The 14,076-nt window shown below is 36.5% G+C and overlaps 1 protein-coding gene across 1 annotated transcript in view; it reads right to left on the bottom strand.

The window, feature by feature from the left end:
• lrrc7 (leucine rich repeat containing 7) overlaps nt 1-14,076 on the bottom strand; it is a 97,233-nt gene that overhangs the window by 78,762 nt on the left and 4,395 nt on the right. The window contains exons 2-6 of the mRNA XM_088928155.1: nt 13,740-13,942; nt 9,633-9,750; nt 6,727-6,805; nt 5,466-5,555; nt 1,733-1,789 (exon numbers count right to left, since the gene is read on the bottom strand). Coding sequence (XP_088784281.1) covers nt 1,733-1,789; nt 5,466-5,555; nt 6,727-6,805; nt 9,633-9,750; nt 13,740-13,942 — 547 coding nt within the window. The remainder of the gene's footprint in view (nt 1-1,732; nt 1,790-5,465; nt 5,556-6,726; nt 6,806-9,632; nt 9,751-13,739; nt 13,943-14,076) is intronic.

The following is a 14,076-nucleotide window of genomic DNA, read 5'->3' as shown; positions in this document are numbered from 1 at the left end:
TATTTCACTAATGTCTTGTCAAGGCGAAACTGATAGTTTCTGTTTTTTATGCTTTAATTTGGGCATATATGTTTTAATTGAATAAAAGGCTTAAAGGATACAAAGCTAATTTTAGTGGACAAAAATGCACTTTTTGCACAAACAATTGAAGCTGGATAGAACTTAGTAAAAAGAAATGTCTGCTTTAGATTCAGCACTATTTAGAAAACCAATTAATGGTTAACTTGTACTGGGTTGTACTGGGCTGGACAGACTACATGGACATTTAATTTGAAATGAGAAACACCCAAATCAAATTCTAATTGAAACGTGCAGCATAATCATCTTTGTCTTATCACATTGCAAGGGTGAAAGATTTCAATTGACCTGAGTCTGTTTTAGTGACATAACCCAGGATTGAAATCTTTTATAATGATAGGCTTTCCTTTAGGCACTCTGGAATTCACACTACTGTAGTAAAGGTGTTGTATGGCTCAAGACTCGAGTACACCTGAGAGATAGTGATAAAATCCTGACAGCGAATGAGCTGTATACACCATACAAACCTCACAATCTAAACTGGATGGGATTGCTGACCAACACATCCACCAAACCCAGGTGGGACTTGTGTAATTGCATCATCCATGGAATACTATATTCAGATCTTATTAATAAAATAGTCAAAATATTAGTGATGGGATATGAAGCTGGGCCATGGGGCCATGAGAGAACAGTAAACCCAGACAACATGGAGGTTCTTGTCAGGACCACATTCCCCAGAATACTGGAAGGAATAAGCAGCTGCCCTTAGTCACCTGACCAATTGTCTTGCACCAACTCCAAGACAAATTCTGAAGCTATTTTTCATTTGCGTCGGACGAACAAATCCCAGAGGCTTCCGGTTTTACAGACTTTGACCATGTAGTGACATAATCCCTAATGGATGGTAGAAAAAATATTTTAGAAAACAACTGTGTGAAAGGCCATCAGCAGAAATGGCTTATAATGTGCTTTTTATGAAGCAAAAATGTATCTATAATTATGGGAACTCAATGACTTCGAATATACTGTATATTTATACTGCCACTGTAAAAAAACAAAGGGTATATTAAGTTTTATCTAAAAATTAAATTCCAACCATTTCATTTAGATGCTTGTAGTAGAGTTGTATGGCTGTAATGTTCTTTGAGCTCGCAATTAAAATTAACTCAATAAAAATGATAAATGATTGACTGAAGGTTTTTTTTTACAAAACAGACATTGAAGTCACACAATCATTGAACAAAGAATGTTAAGAATGTAGGATTAACTGAAATGTGGGACATGCCTTTAAGCCTTTGTTAAAGAAAAAGAAAACCTTAGAACATTCTGACATCCTAGTATGAGATCTTGGAAGTTTGGCCATTATACCTGTATATACTTTATTCTGGATAGTTGCATTATTATAGAGCCAGCGAAGACACCTCAAGTTTATTTAATTCCTTGCCACTTCAGCAACTGTCATTACTAATATTAAAAGACACTATTCATTGCTGCATCACTAGTTCTCATACAGACAAAGAGGTTTCTAAAGCTAGAGGTGTGTAGGTTGAAGTGAACTGGCTTCCTGAATGACTGGGATATAAGTGATTTCAAGTAACTTGGAACGGCTACAGGCATTTCAGGAATGACTAGCACTATTGTCTTACTAAACCACAGGAATGCAAGAAAAACTGTATCATAGGAAGTAAAGAGGAAGAGACAAAAAACGTACTTTGGTAATGTTTTCAGGTGATTTTCTCGTAGTTCCAAAATGCGTAATTTGGTAAGTCTGAAAGAGAAGTTGAAAAGAAGGGTGAAACTATGAAATTTAACATCAACAATAACACCAATCCATATTTTACCTCAAGAATACATTTCAGGATGCAGTTAATTTTTGTTAGAGTTCTTGTTTTGTTTACCTGAGGAGAAAAGGAGAGATTCTGCACTCTACCATATTTCGAAACATGAAAACAAATAAGGAAAACTGTAAAAGATTCTGATATACTGTATACTGCAGAATAGTGAAACAAAAATTCAGAGGAATGAAACTCTTGAATAGTTGTAAACTAAATAAACAAAACCCAATATTCACATGTGTGAAGCTGATGAATGTACTGTATATGGCATCTAAAAGAAGACACGCTGTTTGCATTGCCTGCAGTGAGATAGCACCTGAGTTCAGGTTTGTTTCTGGTCTTGGTGCAGTGCCTGTCATGATTGTCATCCCTCCTCTAGAGGGTGCTCCGTCCTTTTTGTATTTTAGTTTCCTTATCACATTCACCTGCCCCTTTTTTATATATTATTTAAATGCAGTGCTCCAGAAGCTCAGGGCTCTGCATTGGAAGACGGACGCCCGGAGGCCCGCCTAGCATCAAGTCGCCCTACATCCGTGGCTTGAAAGCATAGCTTTCCGATTGGCGTCCTAACCAAGCTGAGTTTGGGGCTCAGAGCGCCTGGCTTTGTCACTCCGTTTCTAAGTTCCTAGTCCCAGATCCTGTTCTTGTTTTTACTCCCGTCTCATCTTGGATGGATCACCCGGTTTGGGATTTTGGACTGTGGCTGGACTTCTCCCTTGGACTGTTTTGGACTTATTTGCCTGTGCTCCCCCCGTGCACCTGATCATTGTTGGCACCGCCCCCTGTTCACCATCCCTTCTATTCCTCACCATGTTTTTCCTGTAGCCCTTCTCCAGTCACTTTTGAATTATACCGTCTGCATAGGGTCCTAAATACGCACTACACAGAAGTCAGGACCGGCTCCCATTATAGTGCCATAACAACAGAAAATGAAGAATGTGAGGAGAGACTGTGGCCCATCTAATTTGATAGGTTTTTCAGTAACTTAACGATCCATGGATCTCATCAGTTCATTTCCTAATAAAATACTTGAAAGAAACCAGAGCATTGGCTTTGATAATATGGCCAACCAGCCTATTCCAGACATACCTGTACTGCATATGCCTCCTGTTCTCGCTTTTAAAGGCTGAGTTTCCTCCTGTGTCTTTTAGTTTGTTTCAGTGTTGATTCTAACAAAGTTTGTTGAGCTGACCTCATTAATGGCTTTCAGGATTCTGAATACTTGATTCAGGTCCACTCATCTCCGTTCATGAGTAACAAAAAATTCAGTTCTTTCAGCCCTGCCCCTCCTTTCTCTACACCTCTCACTTTAACATTAAAAAGGTAAGAATTAAAAAACATTCACTGCCCTTTCACTGGTGATAAGTAAAAAAAAAGAACTATAACCAAAAAAAGCTGTAGAGCTGATCTGCATCTTCACACTGTGACTGGCACAATTTTGTTTTGTGGCAATGCAAAAAATTCCATATTGAGAACTACTGCCACCAGTCCACTGTGTAATAGAAAGTGAGACGCATCTGGGCCATTGGTATTCAACATGAGTTCCAATATAAGATTTATTATATTGTCATTTTTATAATAATAATGGAATGTGTTTTTTGTTTTTACAGCAATATGGTACACCCCCCCTCCCCCATATGAGCAGCTTTGGCGAGCCATGTTAATGGAAGCCTTAGGCATGCATTATTCACAATATATTTGTGTCATGAGAAAGATGATGTACTCTTATTACCGTACATACAGAAGCCCTACAATCTTACAAGACAAATATATATATATACATACAGTATGATGGATACATAGAACATTAATTTGCTCTTAAAATACACCATAAACCTGAAAAGGATTGATTTTTAATAATTAAACCTTTAAAAATCTCTGTAGAGAGTTTTGCTTTTTAGCATTGTGTAACAGACAGAGCTGTTATTCACATTCTCAGAATTCAAAGATACACTGCAACACCTGAAACATGTTCCATGTAGCACAGATAAAGACAGATGGCCACTTGTGAGCTACATACTGTAAATCAGCCTTTCAAGAATTTCCAATATGGAACAGTTTAAAAAATACAGTGCCACATTGCTTAAAAATGAGTTGTTAAAATATATTTCTATTTATCAAGTGAAGTTAGTTGAACATTCTGTGAGGTTCTTGCAATAAGCTATTGTACTATATATACATTCTGTAACATATTAAATGTAAAGTATTTGTCTCTTGAATTATTCGTTTTCCTGCTTGAAGATTGTTGTCAAATGCATTTACATAAAAGACATGTTTGCAAAATTGGACCTCAGGGATTAAAAAAATGTTTTTTCCTAATGGGTAAAAGAGATCTCATAGCAGCACTGTGCACACCAAGGTCAAGGTTTGTGCATTTGGTTTAAGTCTTAACCTGTCATTCTATCACCACAATCATTTAATACAATGCTTTTATTTTAGGGCTGTATCTTATATGAGAAAGTAATATAGATTATATTATCTTCTTGAGAATAATGTAAGTAAATTTGCAAAGTTAGTGTCCCAATAACCAATTCTTCTAGAAGACAAATGACTATACACATCACAGATGATATAAATTTAATTGGAATTCTTTAAACACAAAAAGGCACCATCAACATACATGTAGTTCCAAATAAAACAGATAAATGCCTAAAACATACTGTATAATGTAACTAAAAAAATGTGTAAAATGCAAAAACCAATTCTCTATAGGAATGCATGTAAATTGGAGGCAGAAAAGTGAAAAAGAATGGATTTTTACTAGGTGAGAGATGATGGTGGCTGGAATAATACAGAGTCAAAGATCTCCCATCTGCCTGTGTATAATTCAAGCAACATTCATCTCTTCATTCCTGCGTGCCACAGGTATGCACAGTAAATAACCTGTTAGTGGGCCTGCTAAAGTGAGTGAAACTGAGAATGTTTTATCTTAAATTAAGAGATATATATTCTTGTGAAGCATTAAATTGAAAATGGGCAAATTAAGAGGGTGCAACTTGAAAACTACTGTATTCATTACTTGAATAAAACCTTATATTTATAGTGTACTTTTCATCCAAGGGATTCTAAAGTGCTTTATACATAGGAGGGGACTCACTTCATCCATCACTGAAGTGCAGTTTCCACCTGGGTGACGTGAGGCAGTCATTATCTGCCAGAAGCCCAACACACAGTAGACCAAGTAGACAAGTGAAATTAAGGAGGACATATAGTATAGCTATGCCAGAATGTACAAACCTAGAGAGGACTGCCAAGATTCTGGGGTTAACACCTTTAATCTTGTAAACAGTGCATGGGATCTTTAATGACTAGTAGAGAGAACTCTGACTTAACATGTCATTTGATAAATGGCATCTCCTATAGCTCAGTGTACTCCCTTCCCCATACTGGGAAACGTGTTTTGAAGCTCTGGTTCAGAGGGAAGAGTTTCACCTAAAGGTTTACAACACCACTTATGGCAGTAACCTGCCTTTCCTAGGAGGTCTCCTATACCAGTTCTGATAAGCAGGCCCATCTTGATAATATCAGACTACAAAATGGTAGTGCTCTTAAAATATGTACAGTCTTCAGAATAGCCTAGTACTGTACATCTAAGCTATTAGAACCTACCTCCCAAAGTTTGCAGGAAGATACTCCAGGAAGGCATCATTTAAAAAGAGCTGGGTTAGGTTTAGAAGCTGGGTGAAACCGTCTGGTAGCCTGGAGAAAGAAAAGCAAAAAAAATTGCAACACTATTAAAATGATGTTGTCACATAATTTTGCAAGGTTTAACGCCTTAAAATATGTTTAAATTTTAAGTCAATATATAGAACAAATATATTTAATTACAGATATTCTAATTAGGGTTTTACACCAACACAATTGCAGGTCTTTCCATAATTTGTCCGCAAACTTTTTTTAATTTTTTGTCTTTATTATGGAGCTGGAAAAATCTGTTTCAGCATCTTAAACCAAGTTTGCTTTGCGACATTTCCAGATTGCACACTACTACTTCCTGCATGCTAAGATGTCTTTTCTAAAGCCAACCTGATTGTTTTAATATCCTTTCATTTACATGAACTCATTTATTTCTCAGAACTCATCTGGGAAATGGAGTCCGCCATAACACACATCTCCCCTTGCCAAAATGAAATCAATTGGCTTTGAGAACTTTCAGCAATTAAATGAAGAAAACTGTGTTAGTGCTTATGGGCCAAATAAAGTATGGACATTTTAAATAAAGATAAATAGTTTAACTGAAAATTCACTGTTCCCATAGACATGTAACATGGTATATGCAACCTTTCAATTCATAAGTAGGTGGATTTCAAGTATTTGTACTGTACATATTCATACAATAAGTACAGATATTCATTCTCCTGTTGCAAATTAACTGTTTACTGAATAGGTTACTCCTCCTTCAAAAATGTTTCATTGAACACCATTGATTAATATGTCCTGCATGTAATGCAAAAAATGTATTTTGTGTATTGTAAATCCTTGTGAAGACTCCTGTTAATTGGTTCCTAATAGCCAAGGTAAATTCACTCAATTCACTGTTACAGCTAAACATTGTGCCAGAAAATTCACACAAACCAATACAATGGTATGCAGTATTTATGTTCATTGCCAGGTTCGATATTCTGATTTCATAAAGGCAGGTCTTCAGGAATGTTTTGACTTTAATAATGTGTACAAGCACTTCACAACAAGCCTAGATATATTTCTTCATTGTTTCATTTCACAATGAGTTGGAACAACTATTGGCTAAAGTGTGACAACCCAGATCTTGCTTGTAAGATACATGCTAATGCACATTGATGAGTTTCTTTGTAGCTAGTGTTACAGAAACTGTTTCTTGCATATATGTGTAAAGTATAATTGTACTCACTTGGTAATTGGATTGACACTGGCTTCCACAACTGTTAGACATTTACAGCATTTAATATTATCTGGGAATTCTTGAATACCTTAAAAATAAAATGTATATATTTAGAAAGATGTATTCAAACATCATTACACAAAGCAATCATTTTAGTATGTTTTTTGCAAAACATTGCACAATTTCTTGCAAAAGTATTCTGACCCTTGCAGAGTTTTCACATTTTCTTTAAAGCTTGCAGTCATGACTGTTAGAAGTAGCAATTAATATTTGCTACATTAACAACCTATTTAACACATTCAAAGCAAAAGACATAAAAGTAATTAGATAATTAATATGAAATCATGACTGCATACAATAAGTATTCAAAACCTTTGTTGTGGCAAATCTAAATTAATTTTAAAGTTATGGATAAAGCTGAAGAAAAGCCCAAAACAGAAGGGTATAACATTTTCAAAGGCATTGAATTTCCTTTTGAGCACTCTGATGTCAGCCATGAAAAACCGGAAGATGTGTCATGTGACTCAGACAAGGCATTGTATACTGTACAATGATAAAATGTGTTACATTTAATCAATTATTAGACATACAGTATTGGTAAATTATGGTTCTTGAACACTCACTCAACGTAATGAGAAAAAGTAAAGACGACAGATGGATATACAGTACTTATCTCATACAAAAGGGTCAATACTTATCTATTATCTATTAATATGTATATATATTTATGGGGACTCAATCCAATTTAGCAGTCTACATGTTCATAACTTTTTCTATCTACATACATCCTTATGTATACAAAACAGTTGTATAATTAGGAGTAATTATGGAAACCAAAAACCTACACAGGTATACAATATGTCAGAGAGGACAAGTATATAATGAAAAGTACATATGATGGAATAATGTCTTTTTGTAAAAGACATCACAAACACAGTGATGTAATAAGACAATTGCACAACGTGATTGTTGGCCTGACAATTAACATAGGTATTAAGAAGACCTAGTTAAGTACAATATATATTCATATATTTTAGAGCCTGAAACATACACGATGGATAACATTTGAGAAGCATGTGTAGTATTTCCAATGATTCGGCAAACGAATGCCACTCCTATTGACCGATTGCAAACTATCAATACATTTCACCTAGTGATATACTGTGTATTTAAGAATTCTGAGGGGAATCTGTAAAACCGATACTGTTGACAAAAGAAGTGGTTACAAATAAAGCCAAAATTTATGTATAATAAGTGGTAGTCCATTAAAATGATCCTTAGGGGGTGATCTTATTGCATGTACAGTAGATGAGGCACCTAATGGTCCCAATAGATATAAACCTGTTCAGGAACTTTTGCTGAGAAGAGGTTGAGATATGAAATACTGGGATGATGGAAAACATACAGATAAGTCAAAATCTGAAATGGCAGCAGTCAATCTGAAAGTAGACTATACTAGCATGACAGTCACTGTACAACAGCTACAGTGAAGTATGAAGGTGGACCAATAACTTGGGGATGCATCTCGGCCAGTGGTCTGAGGGATTTGCATAACATCTAAGGGACCCTGAATGCCAACATATACAAAAAAGACATATTTTGATCCACCATACCATTTCCACAGGAATAGATCTTGTTGAAAAGGGAATCATCTTCAAACATGACAATAACTCCAGGAATGCAGTCAATGTAGTGAAAAGCTTGTAGTGAAAATCTGTACTGTATGGATCTTTTTTACATACATTTTGGGAGTGTCCAGAAGTGGTTAATTAATAGAAGCTGTTTTATTCTTGCTTGTCCATATTGATATTTCCTATTCTCACTTGGTACTGTTGTTAGATAATGACTAATTTGGGCCTCTCACAGAGGCAGAAATTGTTGGGAGTGGCTGGTCTAAATGCAGCACAAAGTTGCTAGCAATGTATTTAGAGGGAATAAGGGGCCTCTCCTGGAATCATTTAATCCTGGTGTGACTTTATACTTTCATATGGGCCTCTCAACTGCTAGGATCCATGGTGTTGTGTAGGGAGAAGCAGAGCCTTTGGGTACTGCTGATGTTCCAAGCCTTAGCTGCATGCTCTTTGTACTTAAGGGGTAGGAATTTGAAGGGAACGGGAAATGGAGTTTTATGCTGGTGGAAATTTAAATATAAAGATTTACTTACAAAATTAACAGAAGATTAAACAGTGGACCTGTCTGGAATGTAAAGATGGTTACAGAACACTCACAAAGATATTGTGGCATTCACAAAGTCCTGATATGAACATCACCAAGCCATATGGTACTGTATGACATGGATGCTGTGAGTTAAATGTGAGCCAAAACAACTTGTAAGATTAATTAATTAAAAATGTTAAAGGCACTGACATAATTCAGCATATATAGTAGACTTCTTAAATAGGACAATTGAGAGTAGAAGACATTTATTTACACAAAGGACTGCGGGAGTCTGGAACTAGCTATCCAACCAAGCTGTCGAAGCTGATACCATTGCTTCTGAAACAGATGGATGAGCTCCTCAGATCAATGAACTATTAAAACCAAATGAACTAGCTGAGCTGTATGGCTACCTCTCGTCTGGACACATTATAATGTCAAATTCTGTAAAAGCATATGACTCACATACTAAAGATTAATATTCTGAATAATAGCATTCATTTTTCTTTCCACATTTTCTAAAAACGAATCGTGTCTATGTCTGTTCGGATATAATTTGCATTGTATGCATGCTTTCCAATACTATACTGTAAATACAATACTATGTGTTTCACGCAATAGAACTCACACAGTGAAATAACTGTTTTGATTGGAATTCATCAGAACAGTAGAGATTTAGAAATGCATGTTCAACTATGAAAACTACACATTGTTGAAAACACAGGGTATCACTACTCCATAAAGACTGCAGATCTTACCATTTTTACTGATGTCCAGCTCTTTTAGGTTTACAAGGCTGGCTATGGTGGTAGGCAGGTTGGAGAGATCATTGTCAGGTATGCTCAGTTTCCGCAGTGCTTGACAGTTGAATAATTGCTGCAAAACAAAGTGAACAGCTCAATCACACAATCTTCAAGATGACAAATGTGAGAACCAAACTACAGCACTTTTTCTGTATCCTATCCTTTTAAATTCCAAATATTTGAAAATCTGTGGAAAATATGGACATACAGTACATAACGATATAAGAGCATACGTAAAGATAAGACAGAGAAGAGTGTGTTGAAAAAACATCCATTTGTTACTTTCCCTACATTGAAAATCAGTATCCACATTTGCACTACTGTCTTGCTACTGACATTCTTAGTATGTTTTGAAAACATCAGTCTCTTCTTGGGTCCTGAAGACCACTTTTAGTGTTCTACACAAAACCCAAATACACGCCAAACAAGCCACCCAGCGTTAATTTATGAAGCCAATACCCTGGTTTCTTTGAAGAAACAGATGGGTGAGATTTTTCAATTCATTACCTACTAGCTACCAAACAGGCTAGATTGGTCAAATGGGCTCCTCTTATATTTGTAACCAAACATATATTATTAAATTTCCAAAATTCAGAATGATGCATTTTCCCTGGATGCAAACATCCTTTCAAGAACTTTGTGAGGTGCAAGCACCTCTTCAATAATATTCAAAGCAAAAGTTCAGGAGAAACGACCATTACCCCTGGTACAAATTTCCTGTTCCCTGTGGCCAGATAGTTGTCCTTCGTAATAAGCCCATAATCTTCAATCGTATTAGTCTGTATGTTCTGAAATTATTTTTATGCTGCCAACACTTTACATGATGACATTTTCAAAAGGACGATCGATCATGTTCAAGGAATGCCTGTTCCTTGAAAACGGGTGTCATTTCTTTCTCTCATTGCAGTTCTTTTAGATTCACACTGACAGTGTTTAATTAAAAACATGATAAAAGAGCTCAGAGTTTGCCTGCTTTGGTTCTGTCTCCAGAGCACCACATTCTGATAGCAACATTGCATCTTCATCTCTGTGTTCATCTTTAAGCCAACAATCAAGGGCATTTCAAAAAGACATGCTATAAGAACCTGTAGAGCTAATTGTCCATCTGGGTTACTCTTTTGAGTATTAGGGTGTAATATGATGATAAACCTGTCTTATTTTTCAAGTCTCCTTTGAATATAAAGGGAATTTTAATTTTGGTCCAGTAATAACCTGACAGAACTGACATACCTTGGTATTTGTTCATTTTTGCTATTGGTTATTTAGCAAATAAATATAATATTTCATAAAATTAATTGTTTTATACATGTAGCACAAACCCCGAAACTGCACTGCATGTTTACATGCATAAATAGAAAAATAGGGAAAAAATAGATACTTAGGAAGTCATTTGGCCTTTCTTAAACTACAATTGGTTGTTAGTAGTTTATTGAAACCTTCTCAAGATGCTCTTTGAATAATTTTAATGAATGCAGTTCACAAAATCAATTTTTGAGATCCCTTTAATTACTGTTATACAGAACTGCAGTGGGTATGCTGAGGTGGTCTGATGCTTGCATGGTGGTAAGAACAGTTTTTGTCTTTTATTTGGTTTCCTGAGTAGGTCTACCGGTAAACTTGTCAGTCATGATGCTTTAACTTGGCCTGGTATTTGAGCTTTGAGAGTGTGATCTAGCTGTTCACAAGATGGTGGGTGGGACTGTCCTCCACAGGGAAGTCAACTGTCTGGGGATCTCCACTCTCATTGTCCTGTCTTGGAAAAGCTCCAATACAGAAGTCCACTGGGTAAACTTTTCCAATTTCATTGAGATACTTCTATTAGGCTTCTAGTAGTAGTCTCTGTTCAAAACAAAGAAGGTTCAGTTCCTTCAGTCTGTAACTGTAGGACCTTCCTTTAACCCCCGAAATGAATCTTCTCTAAACTGATTCCCAATCAGCAATATATTTTCTATAACATGATGATAGGTCTTTCTAATACAACTTTAACAAAACACCCCTTAATATAAATTCCACACTATTGACTATACGTTCCAAATCACTAAATCTTCCTAAAAATAATTTTCATAGTGAATGCACATATACTGCATATAATCAACGTATCAATACAATAGTGTCTCCAAAACCTTTATACTATGCTTAATGACCACACAGGCATACTGTAGTTTTAGGACTTTTAAAGTCACCAAAGTAAGATAAAAAAAAATCTGTGCACTAAGGCATTTACATATTATCAATTACAACGTAAAAATCTCAGATAATCAATTTTTCGTTTATATTACACAAGCTTTGTCTTTAAGACCAGGAATTCGATGTGCTTTGTTGTTTCAAGGGTGGGAAAAAGATAAAATATTAAGCTCAGTGACTGAGCTGGCTTTGTGTGGGTGTTGTCATGTGCGTGCATTATGCATGGGTGCACTTATCTCAAGAGAAAAATGTGACCCCGTTTTAGAAGAAAAAAAAGAACGACGGGATAATCGTGCCTTTAATGCAAATATTTTGTTTTTTGCCAGAGTACTGCATGACACCTCGTTAAATACATTTATATAAAGACATCTTTTAAAGGAACATGGAGGACCCAGCTTTTAATGATTAAAACATGGAAAATGCCCAATCCCCCAAGGCTGAGACTGCATTTTGGGGATTTATGGATTTGAATTGAGAGGTGCAGGACACTGCACGGGACATTTTAACCCTGCAACAGAAATAAACCTGTGTCTCTGGCAATAAATGGTATATGGGGGGTTGTTTTGCAGGGGTGGGTTTTGGGGTTTAAAAATACTGCATAAAATGTCCTGAGACTGCTTTATGATCACTCTTTATGATGTAGCACTCCACAGCCCTTTAAGAGTCAGCCACTCACAAACAGAACAGATAAGTACCATGATTGTTCATAACTCTGATACCAAGGTGGATTTTGAAATATACAAAAGGACTTTTGGTGGCATACATATATACCACTGCTTCATTAGTGCATATCCCATCTCCAACAGTAATAGTCACATAATACATGACAAAGGTGTTACATTTAAACAAATATTAGTTAAGGCAGATAAAGCAATTTAGGACAGACTGTGAAATGTAATGATCTTAAATCTATAAAAATATACTGTTATAAGAACCTATTTTAGAATTTTCATCTGCAAAAAATGATTTCTTTTACATTACTGGACATATTGATCATGCTTTTAGAACCAATAGTGTCTTGCAAGCATAAAAAGGACTTAAGGAAAGAAGAATGTCTCATGTATCTCAAGGCTTGAGCTAAACATACTTTAGCTCATACGAGAGCTAAACATACTTTGGGACCTGGTGTCGTGCAATGTGATACAGTATGCTCACGGTATTTTGATGTTGATTACAGAGCCCTGTGAAGGACATACAGATTTTTTTTTCTTTCCCAACAAAGAGGTTTTGCACTAATTTGAAAGTCTCTTGTAAACGGCAGTTACAGTATGTGACTGTACTTCAACAAATCCATCTTTTAACTGAAGAGGCACTATCCCAGCAGTAAATAAAGCTACAATTGAGAGAAATGCAGCTCAGAAATCAGCTGGGTTGTGCTCATGCCTATTCAACTCATTTGGATGAGATGTTTATCCAAGATCATCAATACCTGGTGTGGTGAAAACTTTTCTCATTACAGATCAATGCAAATGGGTGAACACTCCAAGGCTGGAACTAAATTAGACTTCTGGCTTCCTTAATCACTTAATCTCTAGATAACCTGGGGAAGTAGTTTTCCAGTTCTCCACTTGATCTGTTGTGTGGTGAGGTAGTGGTGCAGAAAGTTCTGCTTCTGCTTGTTGAAGTGCTGGACGAAGTGAGCCACTTTAAATATGTAAAGATCTTTGGGTTCCTAATGGATGAAAAACAGTGTACAATATGTAAAAGTATTATATAATTATTACAAAATTTAGGGTTGTGGGTCTTTTTATGATAGCCTGAGAACTCATTATAGCCCATGGAAACAGTAGAGAAGTGCAGTTGAACAGGACAGAACCCCCCTCCCAGTTTATTACAGTCCCTTCCAGTGCCAGGGAAGCAGTCCCACACACAGCCTACCTTGGGCAGTTCCTCGATCTGATTGGCATCCAGGTAGAGCTCCTCCAGCGTGCGCTCGAAGCTGAAGATCTCTTTTGGCACCTGCTGGAGGCTGCAGTGGGAGTAGTCAAGCACGGAGATGACCTCCTCCTCACCACGGAAACAGCGGCAGGGCACCAGGCGGCCAATGATCTTCCTCTTGGTTGTCATTTCCAGACACTGCACTGAGAAAGACAAGGGGAGGAGGGCAGATCTTTAGAGCCGCACACACACTTGTGTTCTTTCATTGATGCGCAGTCTTGCCCTTGGTTGTTTGGGCATGGATATCTGCGGAGCAAACATCTTTTTTTCTGTCTAC

The sequence above is a fragment of the Atractosteus spatula genome, chromosome 11, assembly GCF_055471065.1.
Source record: "Atractosteus spatula isolate fAtrSpa1 chromosome 11, fAtrSpa1.hap1, whole genome shotgun sequence".
Taxonomy (NCBI): Eukaryota; Metazoa; Chordata; class Actinopteri; order Semionotiformes; family Lepisosteidae; genus Atractosteus; species Atractosteus spatula.
The sequence above is the reverse complement of the archived record's forward strand: the minus strand, read 5'-3'. Positions and strand labels throughout refer to the sequence as shown.